The 27,988-nt window shown below is 43.1% G+C and overlaps 2 protein-coding genes across 3 annotated transcripts; one reads left to right on the top strand and one right to left on the bottom strand.

Moving 5' to 3' along the window:
• The first annotated feature begins 132 nt into the window (after positions 1-132).
• ifi35 (interferon-induced protein 35) lies at positions 133-10,566 on the top strand. Of its 2 annotated transcripts, none has more exons than XM_055223429.1 (10): positions 133-162; positions 452-475; positions 1,725-1,775; positions 2,670-2,828; positions 3,221-3,337; positions 3,617-3,761; positions 4,882-4,991; positions 5,228-5,411; positions 5,522-5,628; positions 6,021-10,566. In XM_055223429.1, exons 2-10 carry the CDS (start codon positions 464-466, stop codon positions 6,216-6,218), a joined length of 1,083 nt encoding a protein of 360 aa, XP_055079404.1. In that variant the 5' UTR covers positions 133-162; positions 452-463; the 3' UTR covers positions 6,219-10,566. The 2 variants fall into 2 exon arrangements, with proteins under 2 accessions (XP_055079404.1, XP_033826992.1); XM_033971101.2 differs by having other exon boundaries at positions 1,704-1,775.
• bcat2 (branched chain amino-acid transaminase 2, mitochondrial) lies at positions 8,132-27,558 on the bottom strand. The gene is made up of 11 exons (XM_033970966.2): positions 27,482-27,558; positions 20,201-20,269; positions 18,646-18,846; positions 18,382-18,492; positions 16,132-16,251; positions 15,377-15,540; positions 12,626-12,768; positions 12,378-12,466; positions 11,991-12,131; positions 11,752-11,826; positions 8,132-11,403 (listed from the first exon to the last, which is right to left on the bottom strand). Exons 1-11 carry the CDS (start codon positions 27,497-27,499, stop codon positions 11,362-11,364), a joined length of 1,173 nt encoding a protein of 390 aa, XP_033826857.1. The 5' UTR covers positions 27,500-27,558; the 3' UTR covers positions 8,132-11,361.
• Positions 27,559-27,988: the final 430 nt, after the last annotated feature.

The following is a 27,988-nucleotide window of genomic DNA, read 5'->3' as shown; positions in this document are numbered from 1 at the left end:
TTTGTAACTCCTTTACCACCTCTGATTTGGAGGGCAGCATGAATGATTCTATCAAAGTAATAGAAGCACAGTGGCGCCCCCGTGTGGACAGACCTGGCTTTGTTTCGCTTCTAATTTTACAGAAGAGAAAGTGAAACTGAACAGGCGAGATTCAAGAAGCAGGTAAGATCAGGGCCTTTCATATGTGGCTGAATTTTAATAATAAATTACAAAACTCACATTACAAACCACGGACTGTAGAGTTGAAGCTGTAACACGTGACTGGGTTGATTCAAACCTGATTTTGGCTCTAAATATGTACACATTTAATAAGATTTCTCTTTGGACTTGTTTACCCTCGTCATTCTCGCCCTATTGCACTTTCTAGTCTTTGTAATGTAATAATAAACGTGATTCTGTGTATTTTTGTGAGCTTAATGGTTAAATATAGTTGTGTTTTTAACTTTTACAGGCTGATACCGCAATGTCAGACGAGGTAAGACAAATAAAGCTTTTTATTTGCTGTTGGATCTCAGTTTCCTGAAGCCAAAACGAAACCGCTGTCAGAAATGCGCAGGGTGAAATTAAAAGGCGATCTTTAAACTAAAATAATACAAATAAAAAAAACAAAATCTTCAAATAATCAAGCACTTTTACTTAAAGAGGCTGATCTGATCTATATTCTAATGTTTCCTCATCACAAACAGACCTGGAGTTGTGTTTTGTTTTATTCACACATGTTTAACACACAAACCCTGCATATTTATGCTGAGTTCTTCTTTCAAACTGAAAACACTGTTCCACCTTGTGATGTCATCAAGTGGTAATACAGGAAGTGCTCCACTTTGTTTTTTGAAAATTACCACGTCATGACATCACAAGGTGGAACAGAGTATTTTGACCTTTGGAGATGTAGACAGAGTAATAAAGTGTTACTCAAACATGTGTGAATGAAACAAAACACAACTCCAGGTCTGTTTTTGAGGAGGTAACAGCATTATAACATGACTAAAAGCTCATAAGAGTTAAATTTGTGTAATGTTGGACCTTTAAGTAATATTTAGTAACAGTACTCTTAAGTAATTTATAGTACAGTGTAACAGTACTTTTACTTGAGTAAAAGTTATGTAGTCTAAAGTGACTTGAGCTTTATGTAACAGTATAAAATAATTTGAACATTTGTGTTTCTTGGTCCTTGAGATACAATTTATTTTGTCTCATTTTTGTGTCTCTTTGAAAATACTACATTTCTCTTAGAGCAGGAGTGTCCAAACTTTTCTCATTAAGGGCCACATATAAAAACACAGACAAAGCTGAGGGTCGATTGAGGGCCATAGACTGGTCACAATACAGTGAATACTTCAAATCTGTGTTATTATTACAAGTTAGACTGAACCACTAGACCTTTATTCAGGCTTACATCCACAATACGACACATCAGATATTTGATACGGGCTTGTTAAAGTAGATTTTCAGAAATGTACTGTAAAAAGTACTGTTTAAAGTAATATGGGCCAATTCACCTGGAAGCTTGAGGGCCAAGAAAAATTGGTCTGTGGGCCGCATTTGGCCCCCGGGCCACAGTTTGGGCATGCCTGTTTTAGAGTTAATAATACAGAATTATGTGATAAAAGTCCTATTTAAAAGTACAGTACTACTTACTAGTACTAATTTAAGTACTATTTGAAGTTCAAAAAATGCATATTAAACTCAGTTCTTATCAGGATTTTTCTCTGGTTTTGGAGCCTTCGGAGGAAACTTTGGAAGGACTCAGAGCTCTGATCCAGAATGAGAAGGTAAGTCCTGGTTTAGTCCTGGTTTAGACCTGGTTTAGACGTGGTTCTGTCCTGGTTTAGTCCTGGTTTAGTCCTAGTTTAGTCCTGGTTTAGTCCTGGTTTAGACCTGGTTTAGACCTGGTTTAGACTTGGTTCTGTCCTGGTTTAGTCCTGGTTTAGCCCTAGTTTAGTACGGTTCAGACCTGGTTCACTCTTGGTTTAGTACTAGTTTAGACCTGGTTTAGTCCTGGTTTAGTCCTGGTTTAAACCTGTTTTAGACCTGGTTTAGACCTGGTTTAAACCTGGTTTAGTTCTGGTTTAAACCTGGTTTAGACCTGGTTCAGTCCTGGTTTAGACCAGGTTTAATCCTGATTTAGACTTGGTTCTGTCCTGGTTTTGTTCTGGTTTAGTCCTGGTTTAGTCCTGGTTTAGACCTCGGTTAGACCAGGTTTAGTCCAGGTTCAGTCCTGGTTTAGACCTGGTTTAATCCCGGTTTAGACCTGGTTTAGACCTGGTTCAGTCCTAGTTTAGACCTGGTTCAGTCCTGGTTTAGACCAGGTTTAATCCTGATTTAGACTTGGTTCTGTCCTGGTTTAGTTCTGGTTTAAACCTGTTTTAGACCTGGTTTAGACCTGGATTAGACCTGGTTCAGTCCTGATTTAGACCTGGTTCAGTCCTGGTTTAGTCCTGGTTTAGTCCTGGTTTAGACCTGGTTTAGACCTGGATTAGACCTGGTTCAGTCCTGATTTAGACTTGGTTCTGTCCTGGTTTAGTTCTGGTTTAGTCCTAGTTTAGACCTGGTTCAGTCCTGGTTTAGACCTGGTTCAGTCCTGGTTTAGACCTGGTTCAGTCCTGGTTTAGACCTGGTTCAGTCCTGGTTTAGACCTAGTTTAATCCTGCTTCTCTCTGTTTCAGGATAAATTGTCTCAGTTGGAGCAGGAACAGAAGGACTTGGACCAGAGCATCAGAGAGACTCAGAATCTGACCCAACAGTTCAGAGTACGGACTCAGAATCTACAGCAAGACCTGGACCTGGACCAGATCAGGACCAAGGACCAGGAGGCTCAGGACCAGGTCTGGACTCACTATGTGTCAGATGCCCTCCCTGTGTGTCCCTGTGTGTCAGATGCCCTCCCCCTGTGTCAGATGCCCTCCCTGTGTGTCCCTGTGTGTCAGATGCCCTCCCTGTGTGTCCCTGTGTGTCAGATGCCCTCCCCCTGTGTCAGATGCCCTCCCTGTGTGTCCCTGTGTGTCAGATGCCCTCCCTGTGTGTCCCTGTGTGTCAGATGCCCTCCCTGTGTGTCCCTGTGTGTCAGATGCCCTCCCTGTGTGTCCCTGTGTGTCAGATGCCCTCCCCCTGTGTCAGATGCCCTCCCTGTGTGTCTCTGTGTGTCAGATGCCCTCCCTGTGTGTCCCTGTGTGTCAGATGCCCTCCACCTGTATCAGATTCCCTCCCTTCTCTTCAGGAGCAGTTAGAGTTGGGGAAACAGGAGGAGCAGGAGCTGAAGATGGAGTTGGAGCAAGTTTATTCTGAACTTTCTGAGGAAGAAGCAAAGATGGAGAAACTGAGAGCACGGGTCGACGTGAGTACTGCACCTGCACTAAGGGGGCCACACACACCTGCACCAGGGAGAGAACACAGACCAGAGGGACCACACACACCATGGGGACAACACACACCTTCACCAGGAGAAAACACAGACCAGAGAGACCACACACACCATGGGGACAACACACACCTGTACCAGAAGGACATCACATCACACAGGACCACACACACCTGCACCAGGGGGACACAGGGAGGACATTTGACACAGTCTTGCGGCACGGATTAAACTCTTGTCTTCTCTCTCCTGTGTCAGGTGTTCTCTGGAGCTCCAGAGCGCTCGGTGGTCTTCTGTGGCCACACGGAGAGACCTGGGAAGGGGCCGCTTTTTAACATGGAGCCTCTGGTGGAGTACCCGATGGAGGGTGGAACCGCTTTCATCATCTTTGAGGAGGAAGAGGGTCAGTCTTGGTCTGTCCCATAGACTTTATATATAAATGGACATAGCTAACCTTAGCTAGCCATAGCTAGATGCTGTGTTCCAAACAGGAAGTGAGCATGTGTTCACTTCTGGCTCCATCGACTCAGGCTCCAATTCATTTTCTAATGAAAAACTCTGGCCCCTCTGTCTGTAACTGCTGCTGTTAGGCTCATTTTGGTCCGAAAATGTTCATATTAACTCTCTCTATATGATCCTGGGATTTTTATTTTACTACTTTTACTACTACTTTTTTATTTCAGGCAGCAATCTAAGCAGGGACTCCCAGACTTCCCTCATCCCAGACACATCCTCCAGCTCCTCTAGTGGGACCCCAAGGCGTTCCCTGGCCAGCTGAAGCCTGAGGTCACTCCCACTAATGTTAGCAAAAGATTTGATTGACAACATTGCTAAGCACCCGCTCCCTGCTAAACCAACGGTGTGGGCGGGAAGAGGCGTTCCCTTTATCAGCCTCACTCTGGATTGGCTTTTTGGTTGCTGTGATACTTGCAGTTGGAATTCCAGAAATGGAACTCAGCTTAGTTCACTTCTTTATACAGTCTATGGTGTGTCCTTTGCATTTGACCCACATCTGAGGCAGGATCTGGGTCAGGGGTACTGAGCTGGAGGATTGTTCTACATGTGTTGATGAAAGAAATGGGAGCCCACCGATCCAGACACAGAGAAAACATGCAAACTCCATAGTCTTCCATAGTGCTTTTCTTCTTTCTCTTTATTTGAGCTTGAGTCAGATTTTTTAAGTAACAGTCTTTGGAGTATAAGTTTTGTCTCCTCTCCTCGTCTTTAAAGTCCCTATACCTGTTTTTTACTTGCCTTAAAAACGCGAATAACAGAACAGGTTCATTTTAAATGGTTTGCAGTGCTCCAAATTCCTCACTCATCCTAATTATTCACCAGGATAAGTTTATAAGCACTTTTAACAACTCTCACAGACCAGAGCGGAGTTTATCTGTAACGATAAAGCAACAACAACGACAACTTGTATCTCTCTCTCTCTCTCTCTCTCTCTCTCTCTCTCTCTAGGATTGTAGTATGTTTTATTTCTTGTATATTTATATTTCTTCTTCTCTTTCTGTGTGCAGTGGCTCAGAGGATTCTATCGATGCACAAACACAAAGTGGATCTGGGAGGAGAGTTTCATCTGAATGTCGAGGTCCGACCAGTATCCATAATCCTCCCCTCCTCCGTACAGGTACAGTCTCTCTCTCCCTCTCATTGCTTGACCTCTTCAACATAGAAGATTAAAGATTACTCAAACATGAATCACTCCAAATACAACTTCAGAGGCTCAATGAGAAGAAACGACTAAAACATGGTTAAAGATCTGAAAAGTCCAGCTTGTAGAATAGCTCTGATGTTACACTGATGTCTCTTGTTGTGCACCTGTCTCTCCTGTCTGACCCTGTGACCCTGTGGTTCCCCTGACAGGTGCAGGCGCAGGTGTGTCCCCGTCGCATCCTGGTCTCGTGCCTGCCGCAGATGGACAAAGCGAGGCTGGAGGACAAACTCTACATCCACTTCAGCCAGGCCAAGAACGGAGGAGGAGCGGTGGACGAGTGGCACGTGCAGGAGGAGAGCGGCACTGCGGTCATCACCTTCATGCAAGACAACAGTGAGTCTGACCAGGTCTAAACCAGGACTAAACCAGGACTAAACCAGGACTAAACCAGGACTAAAGCAGGACTAAAACAAAACTAAACCAGGTCTCTTAAATCCTTACAGTCGCCAAAGGTCTGACTGATGTTGAGTTCCATGATGTGAAACTGTCTGAGGGAACAAACAGGGTCAGAGTCACGCCCTTCATCAACGGGAACGTCACCGACCTACAGGTACTACAGAAATGCAGCAAAGTTGGGGTTTAACTGTAACGCATAACATATTTAGATCACCATGTTACCTTTTATTGTTTTGAAAATGCTGTATTCACCCAAAACAACATATTAACATGTTTGTGCATCCTGCTAATGAAAGTACTGCACATCACTTTAGGTTTGTGAAGTTGTAGTGTACAGTTTTGTATCATGTTTTTGTATATTTTCATGCACATGTGTAACATGCACATGGTGCTTCTTATAAAACCACTACAATCCCTCCAAACCCTGGGAGTCTGTATATACTGAGCATATAGAGCATATAGAGAGCCTTTTGGGGTTAGTACAAACACAAAAACATATTTAAATATTAAAGACCGCTCCTCCTTCCCCCTGTCTGTCCCACACAGACACGCTTTAAGCTCTGCCAGAGGACTGTCCTCCTCACTGGGATCCCAGACATCGCTGACCCTGAGACCCTCCAGGACCTACTGGAGATCCACTTCCAGAAGAAGACCAGCGGAGGGGGCGAGATCGAGGCTATCCTGTACTGCCCGGTGGGACAGACCCGCACGGCCCTGTTTCATACACCCCAAAAGGACAAGTGAACCGGGGACATGACGAGGGGGCAAGGGTAGGGGGAGAGGGGGGGCTATCCTGTAGTGCCCGAAGGGGCAGACCCACACGGCCCTGTTTCATATGTCCTGAAAGGATGAGTGAACCAGGGCCAGAGGAGGGGGAGTGAGAGGTATCTTGTAGTGCCCGAGGGACGCCTCTCAGTGAGGGACTTTCATGTTTCACTGAGCGCTCTGCAAAAAAATGAATATTTGAATAACTTTGATATAATAATAATCACTGCTAATAGTGAACAAAACCTTTTAATTTAAAATACATTTTAAAAGTTAAAGTTATTCTATATTCTAAATATCTCTTGGTTTAGGTTTACAATATACTTTTTATGGAGTAAAAGTTTAATTTAATTATGCTCAGATTACAGGTCAGAAGGCTATAGGTGTTTGGACTCCACAGTAAAAGTGAAGCTATCGTCACTGAGTGCGTTTACATGCACTTGAGTCTCCCAGTTAAGAGCCGTACCCCGGACGTCCCAGTGTGGCACATAACACAGATACGGTGAGGAGCTAAACACGTCGCAACTTTACTGTTAGAAACATGATAAAAAGCCTCAAGTTTGCAAAGACAGAAGATATAGAGTCAAATAAGAACATGAGACTGCGGAGCTGTCACAGCTTCAGCTTAATTTAAGACCGACACACACACACACACACACAGAGACACACACACACATACATACGCACACACACACCGACACAGAGACACACACACAGAGACAAAAACACACACACATACACACACACACACAGAGACACAGACACACACAGAGACACACACAGACAGAGAGACACACACACACACAGACACACACACCCCCCCACACACAGAGACACACACACACAGAGTACACAAGTAGATTTATACTTTATTAATATTAAAACTATATTGAACTTGTACCAGGACTTAAGTAATAATATTTGCATTGTTTTGGGAAAGTTGCTGCTCGTGTTCGTGACTTCAGTTCGCACATGCTCAGTACAGCTCCAGTGGAGAGAAATCAGGATACTGTGTTTACCTGCCAGTGTCTGGAATACTGTCAGAATATCCCAGTAAACCAGGACACTGCATTTATATAGACCCACACCAAACCAGGATACTCCAGAACTCGATCAGCTGGATACTCGAGCGCATGTAAACGCACTCAGTGTTTCTTGACTTCAAATTCTCAGATCCATCTCAAATGTTTTTCTGTAAAAGTTTTAAATTGAATATTTTAACTATTGTGACTTTATTGTGAAGTTTAATAAGCTGCTGTAATGAACTAGAGCTGTCATGGCACTAAGGAATAGGCTCGATGCTCGATTCTGATACCGCTATGATAATAAAAATGCTCTTTCTTTAAACAACAGAATGTGATTTTCCACATTAAATGGTAGTACTTTCTTTTATATTCCCATGTGAACTTATATCTGTGTAATCCCTTAGGCTTAGTTCTTTTTTTCAAACAGAAAACACTCTGTTCCACTTTGTGATGTCATGTGGTGATACAGGAAGTGCTCCACTGTGTTTTTAAACACACACCTTCACTAGAATCATTTAGATCATTTCAGACCTGGAGTTACCAATCTCTATTGAACTAAAGGTAAAAGGAGCTGTTAACTTGAAGGTGGAACAGAGCATTTTGAACTTTGGAGATGTAGACAGACTAATAATAAAGTGTTACTCAAACGTGAATGAAACAAAACACAACTCCAGGTCTGTTTTTGAGGAGGTAACAACATTATAACGTGGGTTAAAGCTCACGAGAGTAAATTTTGTGTAATATAGGACCTTTAAAATTCAAAATCAGACAAAACAAATTATCTTCCATTACATGGTTCTGGTTTCCAAAGATCAAATTTGTGAGAGGGATATTAACATTTTCGTTTTAAAATGAATGAGATACACATTTTTTCAAACAGAAATAGATTTTAATGTAAAAACGGTCAAATGTAACAGCACATTTTATAAAAGGAGAATAAAGTTTCACTAAAATAAACCCAAACATTCCAGCGTTTCCAAAGCAGCAGGAGGCACTTGAACACAGCAGAGGGGCCGCTCCAACAGGGCTGCACCACACCACAAGAAAGTTAATTTTAACCATACGTTTTACCGTATTCTAAGTTTTGCAGTGTTTTTAATCAAAGTTCAGTTTCACATTTGAGAGACTGAAATCAGAACTTTAAACTAATCCAAGGATCGCATGCATTTCAGAACATGTTTGTAGAGGTCTAAACTACAGGGTTAGCAGCTTTCACACAGAATAAGACCCCGTGGAGACACAGGGAGGGCATCTGACACACGGGGACATTTCAGAGCATGTTTGTAGAGGTCTAAACTACAGGGCAGTAGAAGCTTTTACATAGAAAAAGACCCCTGGAGACTCAGGGAGGGCACTGATACATAGGGAAGGTCATCTGGCACAGGGACATTTAGTGGGTCCAAACCAGATCTAACTGAAGTCTAAACCAGGACTAAAACAGGTCTAACTTAGTCCTCTTTCAGACCAGGTTAAGTGCTAACACAGAACTAAACCAAGACTTTAAAAATGGGTATAAACTTTAAACTAATCCAAGAATCACCTATATTTCAGAACATGTTTGTAGAAGTCTCAACTACAGGGTTATAGAAGCTTTTATATAGAATAAGACCCCATGGAGACTCAGGGAGGGCATCTGACACACACATATAGGTAATTGTAACTATTCAAATTTAGGTTTTGAAAAATTATACCAATATTTAATTTTTTTTTCTTCCCCTCGTATCGTGCAGCCCTGATTTACATTCAAATAAACAGGGACAAACCAAAACAATAATTTTAAATAAAACACAAATAAAACCAACACTTTTATACAGTGTGCGCAACCGTTTATAATCTCAAAACGAAACAAAAGTCCACACGAGCTGAAACGGATTCATTCAGATTTTTTTTTTTTTTTTTAGATCATATGAATTTAACCAGTTTAAAGCTTACACCTGTACTTACATTGTCCAGTCCATGTTTTATATTTTTAAGCAGGTCAGTCCTTTCATTTTTTTTCCATAGACTTTTTCCAGAAAATTGTAATATTTTTTCCACCTTTGAGGCTCAAAACACTTTACATTTAGGAACCACTCACCCATTCACACACACATTCATGCACCAGTGAACACAGACACTGGGGCGAGGTGGTTTAAGTGTCTTGCCCAACGACACAAAACAGCATTCATCTGTGGGAGCTGGAATCGCACCGGCAACCTGTGGGTCAATGGATCTGGCCGCTCTAACAATGATGTTTTTGTCGAGAGTGGGTTTGGAACCTTTAGATGAGGATGAGCACTTACCGACTGTGTTTTTATAACTTTAGCAGTTTATAAAGCTCAAGTATATTATATCATTTTACTCTATGAGAAAAAAAAATAATCGGAAAATTACTCAATGAACAAGGGGCTAACAGCTGCTCTGGGGCTAAATGACAGAAAAGTGGCTGCTAATCTGTGCCATCTGCCCCTGTGACCACCAGCACACACCATCACCACACTTACCCAGGCAAAGTGTCTTGCCCAATGACACAATTATATTATGAATGAGCGGGATTTTAACTGACAACTTTGTGAATATTAGAAGATTTTTACCACCTTCAAAAGCAAGATTTAAATTCTGAATAAATGTGATTTCAGCTCGTGTAGAAATTTTTTTTTTGCAGTTTAAATTTTGGTGCAAATTTATCTTCATCTTTTCCCCTCTTCTTAAAACAGTGCCTTTTCCAGTGTTGACACAAAGAATTATATTTTTACATAACAGTAACAGTAACTACGGATCTACCAACATCGACACCACTGTTCTGAAATATTACCATGTTGTCATCATGTTTTTTTCTGTTCAAACTAAAATACAAACTTGAACTGCTGGGATGGTCGAGTCACTGATATCACCACTAGAGGGAGACACACTACAAAAAAGTGTCAAACGTGATTTTAAAATGAATTTTAAAGGAGCTGTATGTACACTGCCTCTTAGCGTTTAAAATGTCCAATGTTTTTCTAATGAAGAATAAATCAGCGTTACAATAGTTCTCAGTAAATGTTCTATTTGATGTGAATCTGGGATCACAAAGAGGTCATGTTTATGGAATTTTAAACTTACATTTTACATACAGTTCCTTTAATTTCCGAAGTTTATGACTGACTTCAACGATCTGGACTTCCAGCCATTTGAACCAGTTCTGAGCCATGATATTTTTACAGTGAAATTAACCCAAAAGAAGTGATATCTTTGAGAGAAGCCGTGTTTTTTAAGGCAATTCTGAGCAATGTAAACGCCGCAACTGAATAAATGCAGAAGAGAGGAGTTTAAAGTTGCTGTACCTGATTTTTACCATTTTAAAAACATGAAAAGTTTTCAGTGGTCCAAAGTTATTCCTCGCTTACCTTACTCATTCAGAGCATCCTATTTATTCACCACGATGAGTTTATAAGCACTTTTCACAACTCTCAAAGAACTAGCATGCCAACAGCGCACTTCCTGATTCTCAGACAATAAAAAGCTTTATAATTGCACAGCAGACAGAACACAGTGGACTTATTTTGACCTCAAGAGCTGCTTATACAATATATTTATAAAAAAAAAAAATCAGGTACAGGCTCTTTAATACCATATTGTGTAACATTTTAAGCAAAGCAACATAATCTCCATGGAGATAAGCTACAATACTTGCTTCTTTGTGCAGTAACTGTCCTCAGGAGGTTTAAATCGGGTTAAAAACATATCGCTTCAAAAGTAATTACAGTTACAGTGTTTGTACTGCTCAAAAATACCTGGAAAAACAGGTATTCCTACTCGCCTCTCCACGGATCTGACCTGTAACTTGGCCTGGTGGCGTCACCTGCTCTGCTCCATGGAGACAGACAAGTTTAATACCATAATATGTAACATTCCGGGCTTCTTTGTGCAGTACCGGTCCTCAGGGATTGGATGATGTCACAGGTGAGGAGTTTAAATCGGGTTAAAAACGTATTGCTTCTGGAGTGTGTTCTTGTGCGTAGGAGGATGAGAGGATGAGAAGAGGAAGAAGTGGAGAGGAGGAGGATGGGCAGATGAGAGGAGGAGGAGGAAGAAGAACAGGAGAAAGTCTGTGCAAATATCTGTTGGTTTTGATTTCAGACGACCAGCGGTGCCCAATCACTTGGTTTACGTCCATACTGAAGAGAGAGAAAGAGCAGAAGGGAGGGAGGAAGGGAGGGAGAAAGGGAAAGAGGGAGGAAGGAAGGGAGGGAGAGTGGGAGGGTGAGAGAGAGAGAGAGAGAGGGAGGATGGAAGGGAGTGAGAGTGGGGGGGTGAGAGGGAGGGGGAGGGAGAAGAGAGATGGAAAGGGAGGGAGAGAGGGAAGAAGAGGAAGAAGAGAGGGAAAGGAAGAGAGGGAGAGAGAGGGCAGGGAAGGAGGGAGAAGGAGGGGGAAGGAGAGGGAAGGAGAGGGAGAGAAAGAGACACACGAGTTAGACATGTACAGCTGTTATACTGACGCCACAGGCGGGGGGCACTCTCCTCACCTGAATGTCCGTGAGCTCTTTGTAAAAACGCTTTGCCAAGTCTGGACCGTTCTGCATCGTGGGAATCTGGTACATCTGAAAGAGAAAAGAAAGACGAAAAGAAAGATGAAATATTTTAAAATACTTAGTCTACTGAAAAGAGGAGTAGTATTGATAAATCGTTAACTGTACCCATCCCTAAGGACGGGACGAGTGCATCTGACACACAGAGGTGGTCTGGGAGGGCATCTGGCTCATACCTGTCCCTTGTACAGGAGGCTGCCCACGGGACACACCACACAGGCCGTCCCAGCTCCAAACACCTCCAGGACTCGGCCCTGGTCCAGAGCCTCCATCAGGTCCTTCATCTGCACCCGGCGCTCCAACACGGAAAACTCTCCCTGGAACAAGGAGAACACAGAGAGAACACGGGATTAACATGGAAAGAACAGGGAGAACACACACAGAGAACATGGAGTTAACACAGAAAGAACATGGAGAGTGAGAGGTGAACACGAGGTACAGGATTATCCATAAATACAGGCTCAGCTCAAGAAATGTGGAATATTAAACCAGGATTAAACCAGGATTAAACATGGAAAAAACAGGATTAAACCAAATCTAAACCGGACTAAACCAGGACTTACCCAGCCCCGGGCCAGGTCCAGTAGAGACTGTCGGGTTACTCCAGGAAGAATGAGGCCATCGTCCAAAGGAGGAGTCACCAGCTCCCTCTCTGTAAAATACAAACATGAAGTGATGCACCAGGTCTAAGTGGAGGCCTACGCCCCGGCCTACGCCCCGGCCTACGCCCCGGCCTACGCCCTGGCCTACGCCCCGGCCTACGCCCCGGCCTACGCCCCGGCCTACGCCCCGGCCTACGCCCCGGTCTAACCTCCTTTGCTGTTGGTCCAGTAGATGAACAGGTTCATGGTGCCCACTTCAGTGATCTCCTCCTCTGGGCCGTAGAGCCACAGCACCTGCTGACAGCCGCGTTTCACCGCCTCGTTCTGCACCGCGATCGTGGGGCCATAGTTACTGCACACACACAAACACACACCAGGGGGCGTCACATTACATGTGTGTAGCTGTGGTATGACACAATAAGAGTTTTTTTAAGAAGGGTGTTTTACTTCTATGGAGTATTAACTGTAACACATGACATATTTAGATCACCACGTTATCTTTTATTGTTAAATTGTTCGCCCAAAACATAAACATGTTTTATAAGTTTCACTTTTGTTTTTGATGCTCTGAGTCTCCCCTCCCTTTGCTCTCTGTGCTAAGTCACTCCCTCTTCAGACCACTATCACAACACAATTTGTCAAGTTGCTGTGTACAGTTTGTTATGTTTTTGTATATTTGTTAAGTTTGGTGTTTATAGGTATCAAAGAGTCAATCCGGAGCGAGGCTGTTGAAGGCTACGCCCCTTCCCTCATACGCTGCTACTGTAAATTTCGGACTATTGAGCGCACCTGAATATTGGCCGCACCAGCGACATTTGAAAACAAAATCTATTTTGTACATATAAACTTGAATATAAGCCGCATGTTAAAAATATGATGTAACATGAGATATTTACACAGAAAGGGGGTACATGGAGGTTTTTTGAGTTTTAATTTAAGATGCTTTTTTTTACCGAACCTGAAAATCGGCAGTACTGCACCAACACGCCATCAACACAGGATGAACATACCTGCATGTTTAGAAAATAAAATGGCACCAACACAGGCCATTTGCTTTTATTTCCTCTGAAAGCTCTTGTCTTTTTTACATTGACTCCCGCTGCCACCTCCAACGTCGCACCATTGATTCATTGATTCCAACCTTACGTGCAGTGGATCTATTTCCTTCTTTGAGTTAACTGAAAAGCTGCATCATTTTCATTTCTTTGTGTGTTTTCCATGAAGAGGGGGGCGTGGGCATGATGCGCAAAATGACAGTTCAAAATGAAAACTAGTGTATTCTTCAGCACATAATTTTTCGTCACGTCTGTCTCACTTTTGTGTTTACTGTTACACAGTGCCCCCCGGTGGCTGTTAGCCAGTAAAAATCTATAAATTAGCCACACCGTTGTATAGGCTGCAGGGTTCAAAATGTGGGGAAAAAGTAGCGGCTTATAGTCCAAACTTTAAAGTAGTTTGGCAGGGAGTGGGCGTTTAGCAACAGGTTTGATTGACAGCGTTGCTAATGCTAGTAGGAGCGACCTCGGGTAGGCCCGTCACGATAAGTCATATATATCAATATTTATTGTGGGGAATTTTTCTTTGTACCAGTGAGGAAGCAAAATTGGTTATTGTGACAGACCTAACCTTAGGGAAAGAAGCCACCTGATTCGTCTGTTGTTAATGTTCATATTTTGATTTAAGGACAAAATTGTGAAATTAAAAACACCAGGATCATGTAGAGCGGGTTAATACAAACATTTTAAGACCAAAATGATGAGTCTGACAGCAGCAGTTACAGAGACATGGGCAACTTTTTTTCAATAGAAAGTGAATTACTGCTAGACTTGATGGCGTCAAATCACGCCCGTGCTCACTTCCTGTTTGTATATATAAAGGGATATAATCTGCTAGCTGCTGCATTCCAGTCTATGGTTTCTCAGGATAAAACCACAGCCCAATCTCCCAGGGGGCCGTGCAGATCTGATCTGATAGACTCAAGTGTTTCCTCCTTTAAGTCTTGTGTTTCAGCTGCAGATGTGTCCTCAGACGACCTCAGACTCACACAGAGAAAACCAGGTCAGAGAGAAGTCCAGATGTTTCTCATTCAGCTGTTTGAGGACAACTCTCCAGGAGCTTTAACCACAGACTGTATATATAAATGGTGCTAACCTGCTACCTGCCACGTTCCAAACAGAAAGTGAGCATGGGCTCAGGCTCCATCGGCTCCAATTCACTTTCTATTGAAAAAACATAGTCCTCTGTAACTGCTCCTGTCAGGCTTGTCATTTGGTCTTAAAATGTTCCATTCTTCTGATATTTTTATTTCACTATTTTGTTCGTGATTCAAGATATGAACATTAATAATAAACAAATCAGGTGCCTTTTTTCTCCGAGATCGCTTGGCCCCCATAACCGCTCTAGCCTCGAACTTCATTTGACTGGAACCGAACGCTATGGGTGACATCACACTCAAACCCCATAGGCATAAGCTTCCCGGTCTGTGTTTAAATATTATTAAACACAGTAATATCTAAGTGAATGTAAAAAAAATCAGAAACTAGTTGATATTAAGACTAATATCAAAACTAGATACTCATTTGAGCAGGTATCTATACTTAAAAAGTCACATTTACAGGACAGAAATGAACCTTTCCTGAATATCTTTAGAATGATCTTGAGTTGTATCAGAACAAGTATAAGACACATAGACTAATACACACCCATGGACCACTATGGAACCTACCTGGACACAGGGATTACGCAGATATAAGGCCACATGGGAATAGAAAAGAAATGACTACCATTTAATGTTGAAAATCACAGTATATTGTCTAAAGAAAGAGTGTTTTTTTTTAATTATCATAGTGGTATCAGGATCGTTATCGAGTATCAAGTCTATTGCTTAGTATCAAAATCAAGTTTGACATTTTAGTATCGTGACAGTAGTACAGTGCTGTATCCGTAGTCTACAAACTCACCCTCCCATCTTGTAAGCCCCGACTCCACCTTTCCATGCCCTCACAAAGGCGGGGTCGGCGAGCAGAGACACCGGGTTAAAGGAGCCGGTGGTGAAGTACGGCCCAACGGGACCCACAATGACGAAGATCATGGCTTTACTCGCGCGAGACACGCCCAGGGACGGCTGAGGGACACAGGGACATGATATTATTAATACAAACATACCAGAACAACAGAGCACAAGCTGGACAGAGGGGACATGAGGACAGGAGGGACAGACTGGATGGGGGGAGCCACAGGGGGACATGATATTATGAATACAATCAGCCCAGAACAACAGAGCATACAGGGGATGGGGAGTTTGAAAAAGAAGAGACACCAAACTTGGTGAATCCAAAATGTACACATGGTCCAGTCAGTGAGCCACCTCGGGTTCAAAATCCTAGACTCCACACGTCTCAGGTGCAGTCATTATATTTGGGGTTAGGGTCATACCTCTGTCCCATGGGTCTAGTGACAGTGTATACGTATATTTGTATGTTTATGGTTATGTGTTTGGGTGATGTGATTTAGCAGTTTGTTTTTCCTGTATCCATGGCGACCCCGCATGGAGCTAGCTATGAAATACTACAGACTATCTACACCAAATATGTCCTGTCTCTTCACTGACTCCAGAGCGGAGAGTGGGGCTTAGAAATCGCTATACTGTTGTGTGTCATTTTGATTGATAAGTATAGAGTAAATGTATGATTGTTTATAGAGTTTATAGACACACCTCTGTCCCGATGAACGTGGGTCTGATGTAGAGACTGGTGTTCTGAGAGAAAGGAACCCAGTCCTGATCCAGCTCCACCAAACTCTTAATGCATTTTAACAGCTCCTGCTTATCAAACAGCTGAAACAGACAAGATATTATGATATTATACACAAAACAAACATAAAATGCATTTTAAAAAGGACCCTGTGCATAGGTTTAGATTTTAAATTCCATAAACTTGACCTCTCTATGTCCCCAGATACGAGGTAAACATGTTCACACCAAATAGAACTTTTACTGATAACTATTACAATGATGACGGCCAAGTCTCAAGTCGATTATCCAATCAGAAAGTAGAATGAGCCTTACATGACTCTCATTTGAGTTGCCAGTTTCAAAGCTGAAATCCAGTTGTTTTAAACCTAAAAGGACTCTGGTTAATCTGAATGACACCGGCTCAGATGGGATCGTAGAACGTTTTTTAAACAGTAAGATGCAGGACTCAGGCAGCTCCTGTTTGTAGACGTAAAAATTATGGGGCATCTGACATAATCTGACAGGTGACCTTGCCAACCAGAAATAATAAATGGAACACATTTAAATCAGAAATATTTCCAAATAATTACATCTTAAAAAAACGTCCTAATCTTTGGTCAGTTAATGAGACAGTGGCTCATTTGAAACCGGCTCAAACTCTTCAAAACAAAAGTCTCACGTTTCACTCCTGAGGTTTTGTTTTACAGTTTGTGTTATGTAATCGACTGTCACACATCCGAGGGGCAGAAAGGACAAGCTCTGAAGGACAATGGGACTGGACAGAGAGAGAGAGGGAGGGAGCGAGGGGGGGGAGTGCACAGAGACAGGAGGGAGAGAGAGCGGGAAGAGAAAGGTAGAAAGGGGGACAGAGACAGAGGGGCAGAAAGGACAGGCTCTGAAGGACAGTGGGACTGGACAGAGAGAGAGAGGGAGGGGAGGGGCGCACAGAGACAGGAGGGAGAGAGGGAGAGAAATAGAGACAGAGAGAGGGAAGGAAAGAGAGAGAGAGAGGGAGGGAGAGAGAACGCAAGGGTACAGAGAGAGAGGGAGAGAGAGGCAGTAAGGACAGGCTCCGAAGGACAATGGAAATGGACAGAGAGAGAGGGAGGGGGGGAGCGCACAGAGACAGGAGGGAGAGAGGGAGAGAAGGAGAGATAGAGAGAGGGAATGAGAGAGAAAGCAAGGATACAGAGAGAGGGAGAGAGAGGCAGTAAGGACCGGCTCTGAAGGACAATGGAACAGAAGAGAGAGAGGGAGCACAGAGAAAAAGAGAGGAGAGGGAGAAGAGAGAGAGCGAGGGGGAGGGACGGAGAGGAGAGAAGGGGGCACAGAGAGTGAGAGAAATAGAAAAGGGGCAGAGGCAGAGACAGAAGGAGAAAAGGAAGAGGGACAGGAGAAAGAGAGAGCGAGCGCACAGTCAGACAGCAAGAGATAAAAAAAGAAAGCGAGAGGGGGGGAGTGAAGGAGAGAGAGGGAGAGAGCGAAATAGAGAGGGAGAGAGAAAGGGATCGAGAGAGAGAGAGAAGGACAAAAAGAGAGGAGAGTGAGAAAGAAAAGTACAGGACAAAGAGGGCACAGAGAGACAAAGTGAGAGAGTGAAGGGGAGAAGGAGGAGAGGTAATGAGGGTGAGAGAGTGAGAGGAGGGACAGGGGCCAGGAGGGGGTGTACGGGGGGCGTGGTGCTAAAGGGGAGGAGGGGGAGAGAGCCGTAAACGGTGATGTAAATAGACAAAGCGTTCCTCAGAGTCAGTGAACACAACACGCTGCTTTCAAAGAAGACCAGCTCACATGGATCTGAGTCTTATTCAGTCTGACAGTCTGGGGTTCTGCTGAATAAAAGACTTATTCAGCTCAAATACTTCACTAAACTATGAATGTGATTACAGCAATAATCATAATTGTAATTGAAAATGTTTTTAAATGCACAGCCCGAGATCAGGGGCAGGTTTGGGCAGACTAAAGCTGTAGTGTGGTTTTATATTAAAGAGGGGATTTTACATAAACTTTACTTCTATTGGGTATTAAATTTCACACATGACATATTTAGATCAGCATGTTTCCTTTTATTGATTTGAAAATGCTATATTTGCCCAAAATAATGTATTGACATGTTTTATAAATTTCACTTTCGTTTTTTGGGGGGGTCTGGGGGTAGACTCACAGCTAAAGGGGCAGAGTCTGGGGGTAGACTCACAGGTAAAGGGGCGGGGTTTGGTTTGGTGGTAGACTCACAGGTAAACAGCTTCTGTCTGCGCTGCGGTGCATTCGCTCCATGTTCAACATGGGCCTGAAGAGACGAATGTGATTATCTGCTCCTCGGAACGCCTTCATCCCCTCGAAGAGCTGTAAAAAGAGAGACACACATGCTTTTAATGCAAGAACAGGAGAGACAGAGACAGAGACTCTCCCGGTGGTGGTACTATCGTATTGCAAGCACTAACACTCATCACATTTGTACTCACTCAGTCCACTTGTTCATACAGTTTGTGGTCTCACCTCGATGGAGTAGTGCAGGGCGGAGGAGGCCGGGTGCAGGGACAGGTTCTGGAAAGGCTGGATCTTGGGTCGCTCCCATCCCTCCGTTTCGCTCCAGTTTATCACCAACATGTGATCGGAAAAGTGCTTCCCAAAAACCAAAGACGAGGGATCCGGTTTGGGCTGAGGAGAGGAGGAGCGCTCTACGGACAAGTCTGCGGCCTATGGACACAGGACCAGGGACCCGGGACAAGAGGACAAGAAGCAGGTATGGGGCGAAAGAGGAGAGGAAGTGGCAGAGAGCGGCAGAGAGCGCGGCAGAGAGAGTGGCAGAGAGAGCGGGAGAGAGAGCGGGGAGAGAGAGAGGAGAGAGATAAAAGCAAAGAAATGGAGGGGACAAATAAGGAGAAAGAGAGGAGCAGGGAGAGACATAGGAAAGTAGGTAGGGGAGATGGAGGAAAGTAGGAGAAGAGGTGGAGAGGAGGAGGGGAGGAGAGAGGGAAGAGGTGAAAGAGGAGACAAGCAAGAGAGGGCAGCAGAGAGGGGGGAGACAGAGAAGAGAGGGGGGCAAAGGAGAGAAAGGGGGAGAAAGGGAGAGAGGCAGAAAAGACAGAAGAGAGGTGGAAGAGAAAGGAAGCGAGAGAGTGAGAAAGAAACAGGAGGAGAGAAACGGGAGGGGAGGAGAGGAGGAGAGGCCAGAGTGGGAATGAACAAAAGCAGTAGAAAGAGGTGAGGGAGTGAGAGAGGGGAAACAGGACGAGACAGGAGAAAATGAGAGGAGCAGAAGGAAGAAAAAGAGGAGAGGAGAATCGCACATACAGCGATTTTGATTTTCTTTATTACACAAAAACAGGGATGTCACAAGGTCAATATGTCAATTATTTTTTAAGGTCCCTGTGTGTCAGATGCCCTCCCTGTGTCTGCTAACTGTAGTTTAGACACCTACAAACATGTTCTGAAATGCATGTGATTCTTGGATGAGTTTAAAGATCAGATTTCAGTCTCTCAGATGTGAACGCCCCGGACGGGTTTACGATGTGACCTGTCTGGTGAAATTTGGTTCAATATTTGTAAAAAAAACCCCAAAAAAAACAAAAAAACAAAACAAAAAGAACACACATATTTTGAGTTCAGCGCTCGTTACACTTATCCAGGACCGGGTCAAGCTTATTTGTAGTGTTTTTTTGGGCTGTACTGTTTGACTTGTGACATCCCTGCAGAGGGAAGCTTTGTTACAGACGTTATGCACAAAATAGATTAATTATTTTAAACTGAATTAAGTTAAATGTAATTAAACATATTTAGAAACATCAAAAACAGACAATAACAGACAAAAGGGAAAAAGTAGTTTATATGCAGTACACAGGCATTTTGTGTGTTAAACATGTTTGAATGAAACAAAACACAACTCCAGGTCTGTTTGTGATGAGGAAATTACATTATAACATAGATAGTGTAATATGGACTGTTTAAGAATCTAGTTATAATCTGAGGTGATGGTTCTCTTCCACAGTCACAAAGGCTTTAAGTCAACAGTTTTAATGTAATAATGTTGAAACTAGAGGAGGTGCAGTACCTTGAATGAACTGGAGAGGCGCACTGACCCCAGCTCTGGAAGGGCCTGCACCAGTCGCCCACGGACGATCTGAAACACACGAGCGATTGTTTTAGTCTGGAGAAAGACATGAGCGATTGTTTTAGTCTCTAATCCACGACATATTCCCATTCCCCACATATTATATCTGGATTTAAATTGATAATCGCTATGGCAATGGTCCTTATATTGGTGAATATCAGTTAATGGCCACGACAGTGAGTTTTCAGTGCATCGATTATCGGCCTTGGATCTCCATCAGAAGGTGTTTAACCAGGCTGCTGACTAAAGAACACACAGATTTATTTAGACACTTTAATGCAAAAAGAAAACCTCAGGCACATGACTACTGTTCTCTTAAAGGTTTTAAGTAAAACAGAGGCTGTAGGGCAGTTTTAATTACATCATTTGGGGAAACGACCAAAACCAGGGCTTCATATCATCCCAAAAACATCGTCAGAGTTTATTGACCATTATTACCACCTGCTCGTTGAGGGCCAGAGGCAAAAAAAACAGATGGAAAAATGGTCAAATGAAGGAGTAATTTAATGGACATGAATGGAAGAGATAAATTAACATAAATGAGCTAAAACGCATACAGTGAGTCAAATTAAAGGCTAACGCTAGCAGTAGCGACCTCAGGGAAAGAAGGCGCCCAATTTGACTGTTATTAATGTTCATATCTTCATTTAAGGACACAATAGTGAAATAAAAATACCAGGATCATGTAGAGAGGGTTAATACGAACATTTTAAGACCAAAATGACGAGTCTGACAGCAGCAGTTACAGAGAGAGAGGTGACAGTTTTCTAATGTAAAGTGAATTGGAGTCGATGGAGTTGGAAGTGTCTCCATGAGCCTCCACTTCCTATTTGGCACGCAGCGGCTAGCAGGTTAGCTATGTCCATTTATATATACAATCTATGGTGACAAACTAGAGACTAATTTACATAAAACAAGCGAATGTCTGTTTAACCAAGTCAAGCATATATTTAACAGAGACACAAGGAAATACACAGAATGGCAGACTGTTCACACAGACCAACAGCCTGGAGCAAGTGTGGACATGTCCGTAAATAGGTGAGGCGCCTGAAGATGACACACGATTGGCCAGGCAGGGAAACATTCTTCCGAGATAGGTGACAGAAGTCAACCACACACAAAATATAACAGGCAAATACTACAAGTAAAAAGAGTTGAAGACTTGGGGCTATAACAGCAGGATTTCTGTATCCTAAACAACTGGTTTTGGCATCGGCCATGAAGAATCCCATATCAAAAGATAAATATGGGATATGGGCTAAAAGAATCCATGTCCGTGTGGAATTCTGCGTTCACCTGCAGTTCGTATTTCTTTAATATCATACGTTTATTTCGTCACTCTGCGTTCGGCTCCAGACAAATGAAGCTGATAGGGGCCAAGTTCCATATTTGGAATTCCGACTGTGAGTATTATAGCAACCAAAGAGCCAATCCAGAACGAGGCTGATGAAGATGACGCCTCTTCCCGCCCACGCCACTGGCTTAGCGAGGAGCAGGCACTTACTAACGCTTTCAATCAAACCTGTTGCTAATGCTAGCAGGAGTGACCTCAGGGAAAGTAGGCACCCGATTGGTCTGTTATTAATATTCATGTCTTGATGTACGGACACAATATAAAATAAAAAGATCAGGATCATATAGAGCGGGTCAATATGAACAGCAGTTACAGAGAGAGGGGCCACAATTTTTCAATGTAAAGTCGATGGAGCCGGAAGAGCACCCATGCTCACTTCCTATTTGGAAAGTGGCTGCTGGCAGGTTAGCCATGTTCATTTATATATACAGTCTATGCTCTTTATTTTGTCATTCACAAAATAAAATGCTGGAAAGTTGACTGTGTAGTCCCTTAGTTGTCCATGTCTGATCCTTAGTAAAATACAAAGTTAATTATGGACAAAAAGTTGACAGAAAAAAAAAATTGAGTGAAGACGTTTTGCTGCTCATAAATAGTTAAACGTTTTCACTGCTACAACTTTTTGTCCAGTTGACAGAATTAACTTTTATTATGCTGGAAATTTGACATTTACATTTTGATTTTCATAAGTTTTATATTTAAACTGATCATCACAATAGGAGCCGAAGTGCCCGCTGCAGCAGTAGTCTCCAACAAAAAAAGATTCAGAAGCTGGTGGACTTTTGTGGTTGGATAAAGATTAAAATATAATGTCATTATAACGTCATCATGAGACTGTTTAACAGGGTTTGCCCCATAAAAATCACACAAGCATTCACCTGTGGACAATAAAGCAAAGGTCAACCACAAGGAGGGCATCTGACACACGGGGAGGGCATCTGACACACGGGGAGGGCATCTGACACACAGGGATACAGGAGTGGGCGAGGGCATCTGGCACAGTTCTGTTGTCTGCTATATTCGACCTGCAGCATCATCTGGTTTCTGGGAGTTTTCTGTCAAACCTGAGAAACAAGTTTTAATAACAGACCTGGTTTAATTAATACTCTGCTGAACATTTTTCCATAGGCTTACATGAGGAACCCCCTCAGCGTGATGTCACTGCAATTACCACAAAGACACGATGCACTAGCGACGCATTAGCGAACGTAGACAAAAACGTTTAAGATTAAGTCTGAAAACTCAAGGAAAAATGCCAAAGTGATTTAAACAGCCCATTTTCCTTTGATCAATCCGAGCGTTCATGGTCCTGTTTAAGAGTTTGATTTTACACAAAAAGGTGAGCGTGACTGTTGGCTAATGCTAGCTAGCTTGTGACTGTAGTGTTATTTGAAAGGGACTTGTTTAACAGCACAAATCAGCTCACCTGTTCAGATAAGTCAGTTCCTTATGGTCAGATTGCGTTAAAATAAAGCTCAGAGTCTAAAGTCAAACTTGAGTAACAGATCTTCAGACAGTGCAGTGCCTACTGTTAGCGCCCACTTTAGTCCAGTGTTTCCCAAACTGTGGTGCAGCTGCTTCAGGTGGAACTTGGAGATCTGCAGTTTGTGGATTTGTCTCATATTGAGTTCGTTTGATCCATATTTTGTCCTCCTTTGGATCATTTCTATTTAGATTTTGTAATGATGTAGTCCACTTTTAAACCTGGTTTAGTCCTATCTTAGACCTGGAATAGTCCTGTTATAGACCTGGTTGAGAACTAGTGACACCATAGACTGTATAAATATAAATGCACATAGTTAACCTGCTAGCCACTGTGTTCCAAACAAGAAGTGAGCATGGGCGAGCTTATGGCTGCTTCGATTCTCAAATTCACTTTCTATGTAAAAACCATGGCCCCTCTCTCATTACCTTCTACAGCCTCCCTGTGGATTGGCTCTTTGGTTGCTATGATACTTGTAGTCAGAATTCCAAATATGGAATTTGACTCCTGATTAGCCTCCTGTGCACTCTGACCAGAATCCTACTTTTTAAACATAAAACCCCAAATTGTGCCGCCAAAATGTAAAGTCCTCAGACAAAGGCCCAACATGAGCTAACCACTCTGCCACTGTGCCACACTCTGACGTGCAGTTCCACACATCACCACTGGTGTGGAGACAGGATGATGCAAACTCCTCCTGAACTACAACAATCCGAGTCAGAACTTTACGCTTTATACAAACAGTAAAGTGTATCAGATGCCCTCCCCGTATGCCAGATGCCCTCCCCGTATGCCAGATGCCCTCCCCGTATGCCAGATGCCCTCGCCGTATGCCAGATGCCCTCGCCGTATGCCAGATGCCCTCCCCGTATGCCAGATGCCCTCCCCGTATGCCAGATGCCCTCCATGTATGCCAGATGCCCTCCCCGTATGCCAGATGCCCTCCCCGTATGCCAGATGCCCTCGCCGTATGCCAGATGCCCTCCCCGTATGCCAGATGCCCTCCATGTATGCCAGATGCCCTCCCCGTATGCCAGATGCCCTCCATGTATGCCAGATGCCCTCCCCGTATGCCAGATGCCCTCCCCGTATGCCAGATGCCCTCCCCGTATGCCAGATGCCCTCCATGTATGCCAGATGCCCTCCCCGTATGCCAGATGCCCTCCCCGTATGCCAGATGCCCTCGCCGTATGCCAGATGCCCTCGCCGTATGCCAGATGCCCTCGCCGTATGCCAGATGCCCTCCCCGTATGCCAGATGCCCTCCATGTATGCCAGATGCCCTCCCCGTATGCCAGATGCACCCCTCTGTCTGCTAAAAGCTGCTAACGCTGTAGTTTAGACCTCTACAAACATGTTCTGAAATGCATTCATTCTTGGACTATTTTAAAGTTCTGATTTCAGTCCCTCAGATGCTCCTGTTGTTGTTTACAATTTCCACTCTGAACAGAATCACACTTTTTAAACAATGCAACAATAAAAATCTATATTTAAACATTTCAAATCTAATTGCAATTTCAATACTGGACAGAATTTTTTTTTGTGCAAATCGTGCAGCCCAATACTATGTCCCATTGTAATTAACTACCAAAGCTCTGCAGGGACATGCGACATGTTGCTATGGGTTACCTGGGGACACACCTCTCACTGTAAAACTATTTGAGTGCAGACAGGCCCCATAGAAACTGCAGTGAATGATTAGCCAACAGGAACTGTGTTTGAATGTAAACTCGTCTGGAGGGTAAATGTTTAAATATTGTACTAAGTTTGTGTGAGGACCAGTCCCGTCTGCCTCCTGTGCAACACCAAAGGGTCTGGAATGGACCACAGAGCGTTACTAACCTCCGTCCTGACCACAGACTGTATAAAGAAGTGGACTGAGGGGGTGTGACGTCACCCATAGTGTTCGACTCTGGTCAAATGAAGCTCATCGAGGCTCGAGCAGTTATAGCAGCGAAACTGGGGGCAAAGTTACATATTAGGATTTTTGTCCACAAGCATCATCGAAAACAAAGAGCCAACCCAGAGCAAGGGTTGCTAATGCTAGTGGAAGCGACCTTGGGGAAAGAAAGCATCTGATTTGTCTGTTATTAATGTTCATATCTTGACTTACAGACACAATAGAAAAATAAAAACACCAGGATCATTCATTTGTCATGAACATTTTAAGAACAAAACAACGAGGCTGACAGCAGCAGTTACAGAGAGAGGCCACAGTTTTTCAATGTAAAGTGAATTGGAGCCAGAGTCGATGGAGCCGGAAGAGCGCCCGTGCTCACTTCCTGTTGTTTAAAAGTTTTGTCTTTGCTACATAATTCCATATATCTTGTTTCATATATTTGATGTCTTCTGTTTGTATATTGAGAGAAACTGAAATTTTTAAAAAGAAATAAAGATATTTTTAAAAAATGTAACGAGTGGGTGTGTCCAAACTTTTGTCTGGTAGTGTATATAGGGCTTTGTTAGACACTCATTCATAACAATGTTGCTTTTATTCATACAAACTTGTTCTGTGGTTACATGGGCGGTAATTAACAGCTACATAAACATTTGGATCAATTTTGTTGGCAGACACTTAGAGGCTGCAGTGTCGAAATCGGTATTGGAACTGGAAATCCTGGATTGGTGCCTCTACAGCCTGCGTCTCTCTGACTGGTTCCGCCTGTCAATCGCACCCTCTGAAGTCGGGGAGACAGAACCGGCTTCAGATCCACTCGTCTTTGTAAAGTTGTCAACGCGTGTGGCTCTGGCGGGTGAACTAAAGCCATGACTCAGACTGGTGTAATTCAGGAGGAGTTTGCATCATCCTCTGACTCCAAACACAACCCTGGTGGCGACGTGTTGAACTGCAGGTCAGTGATCTGAGGATTTGGTATTTTTTGGGATTTATCTGTAAAAAGTCATATTAAACTCACCATTCACAAATTTAATCTGTTATATATAAATAAACTGTTTCCTAGTACTTTTTCTGCATAAATAGTAGTTTTTGCACGAGCTCCCCCTGCAGGTGAAGTCTTGCGAGTGCAGTTTGGGTCAGATACACAGAGACAGAATAGTTGTGAAAGTTTTTGCAATAATTACTACATAGACTCGATGGAACAATCATTTTTGTGGTGAGTATCATGTGTACTTTCTCTTTGTACTATCTGAGAACACTTAGATTTGAGCTGCAGACCGCAGAATAAATAACTTCTATGTCTTATTACAGATATAAACTACTGTAGACCCGGATTAGATTTGATAGTCCCAGATTAGACTTGGAATAGTCCTGTTATAGACCTGATGTAGGCCTGGTTTAGACCTGGATTAGTACTAGATTAGACCTGGTATAGACCTGGTTTAGACCTGGTTTACACCTGGTTTAGACCTGGATTAGACCTGGATTAGACCTGGAATAATCCTGTTATAGCCCTGGTTTAGACCTGGTTTAGTCCTAGATTAGACCTGGAGTAGTCCTGTTATAGACTTGGTTTAGATCTGGTGGTACCTGGGAAACCAAATCTTTTCTTTGTATATATTTTTATTTTATTTTATTATTTTCTTTTTTCAAAATAAATCTCTCTTGATAAATATCTTAATACCTCGTGCATGAATTAAATAAACCTAATTTTCCATAAACCGATGATCTACAGGAGGCATTTGTCATGAAACCATCCAGAAATAGCCATGGCCAAACCAAATCCCCCAAAACAGCACGAACATTCCAGTGACCAGACAGAAAATATCTCATCTCAAAAGCACTTGTTTTAATGTGTCATTCTGAAGGTCGTGTCACGTCTGTCTTTAAAATCCACATCACTGACCAGGCGATAATCTACCATCAAAACAAACCGCATTCAAAAACAGCTAAATTATGTCATTTCTTTACAACTGTGTCACTTTACTTAAAATACTGCATTTACAAACACTTTAATCCCATAGGGTCACGTGCTTTAATTAATTCGGCGCAGATATATTGACAAAAATCCCTGTCTTTTTAACATAAACATGGTTGAAGTGTCACGAGGCATTGAGAGCTACAAAACCACACGCTGCGAGGTCAAAATTATAACAATCCGCTATCAAACCACGAACAAAAGATAAAAAACGAGACGCGAGCCGAATTTAAGTGCAATTTCCTTCATTGAAAAGTGCGCAAATAAATCCGCAAGGCTCACAGGGAATAATCTCCAAATCGGTGGGAGATTCCGCCACGTTGATACTGTCCATTCGGTTTATCGCCGCGCTCCTGGACGCGACCTCTGCGCTATTTTTACGCGTCTTTATCTGTGAAAGCGCTGTAAATCTGCGCGTTTATCGCTCATTCTGGTGAATCATTGACGAGGATCGGCTCCTGTGCGCAGATAAAGCCCGCGGGGGAGTGAGGGGACCCGGACTGGACTCACCGCTCTGAGCGCTGCCATCTCCGCCGCGGCTGCTCTGCCTAATGCTCCTAATGTGTTGATTTGGACAAGTTATTGGTTCGTGCGGAAACAAACAGCGTCACTTTGAGTTCCGGGGCCGCTGCTTTTGATGTTTGAAAGGTGACACGGCGCGCGGATGAAGGAGCAGAGACACGAGGACATGAGAGACCCAGGGTTATGGGGTTTATGTCGCTCGGATGTGAATGGACTGGTAAAATGCGCTTCTGGATTGGATAGTTTTGGTTTTACGCACGGGATTAATTACACACGTGGGCAGTTCTCAGTTACAGTACATTTCAGAGTACTTTTCCAGGATACTTTTACTCCTAATTGAGTAATATTTGTATTTCTTCTTCCCATTGTAAGTCTGCAAATGACAGAAAAAAAAAATATATATATGAAATGATATGATTTTCTTGCAGCGCTCCTTCAGATATGGTTTAGTTTGGCTCATTTTTGTGCCCGAATACCACTTTTTGTGCATTATTT

The sequence above is a fragment of the Periophthalmus magnuspinnatus genome, chromosome 8, assembly GCF_009829125.3.
Source record: "Periophthalmus magnuspinnatus isolate fPerMag1 chromosome 8, fPerMag1.2.pri, whole genome shotgun sequence".
In the NCBI taxonomy this organism is placed as follows: Eukaryota; Metazoa; Chordata; class Actinopteri; order Gobiiformes; family Gobiidae; genus Periophthalmus; species Periophthalmus magnuspinnatus.
Note: the sequence above shows the minus strand (reverse complement) of the source record. Positions and strands in the feature narration are given on the sequence as shown.

Excerpts from the sequence above, each read along its gene's own strand:
- ifi35 (XM_033971101.2), top strand. Across the intron at positions 3,338-3,616 it reads AACTGAGAGCACGGGTCGAC|GTGTTCTCTGGAGCTCCAGA; the intron begins GTGAGTACTGCA and ends CTCCTGTGTCAG. Across the intron at positions 4,992-5,227 it reads TCCTCCCCTCCTCCGTACAG|GTGCAGGCGCAGGTGTGTCC; the intron begins GTACAGTCTCTC and ends TTCCCCTGACAG.
- bcat2 (XM_033970966.2), bottom strand. Across the intron at positions 15,541-16,131 it reads CCACGTTCATCGGGACAGAG|CCGTCCCTGGGCGTGTCTCG; the intron begins GTGTGTCTATAA and ends TGTGTCCCTCAG. Across the intron at positions 12,769-15,376 it reads GGGGCTTACAAGATGGGAGG|TAACTATGGCCCCACGATCG; the intron begins GTGAGTTTGTAG and ends GTGTGTGTGCAG.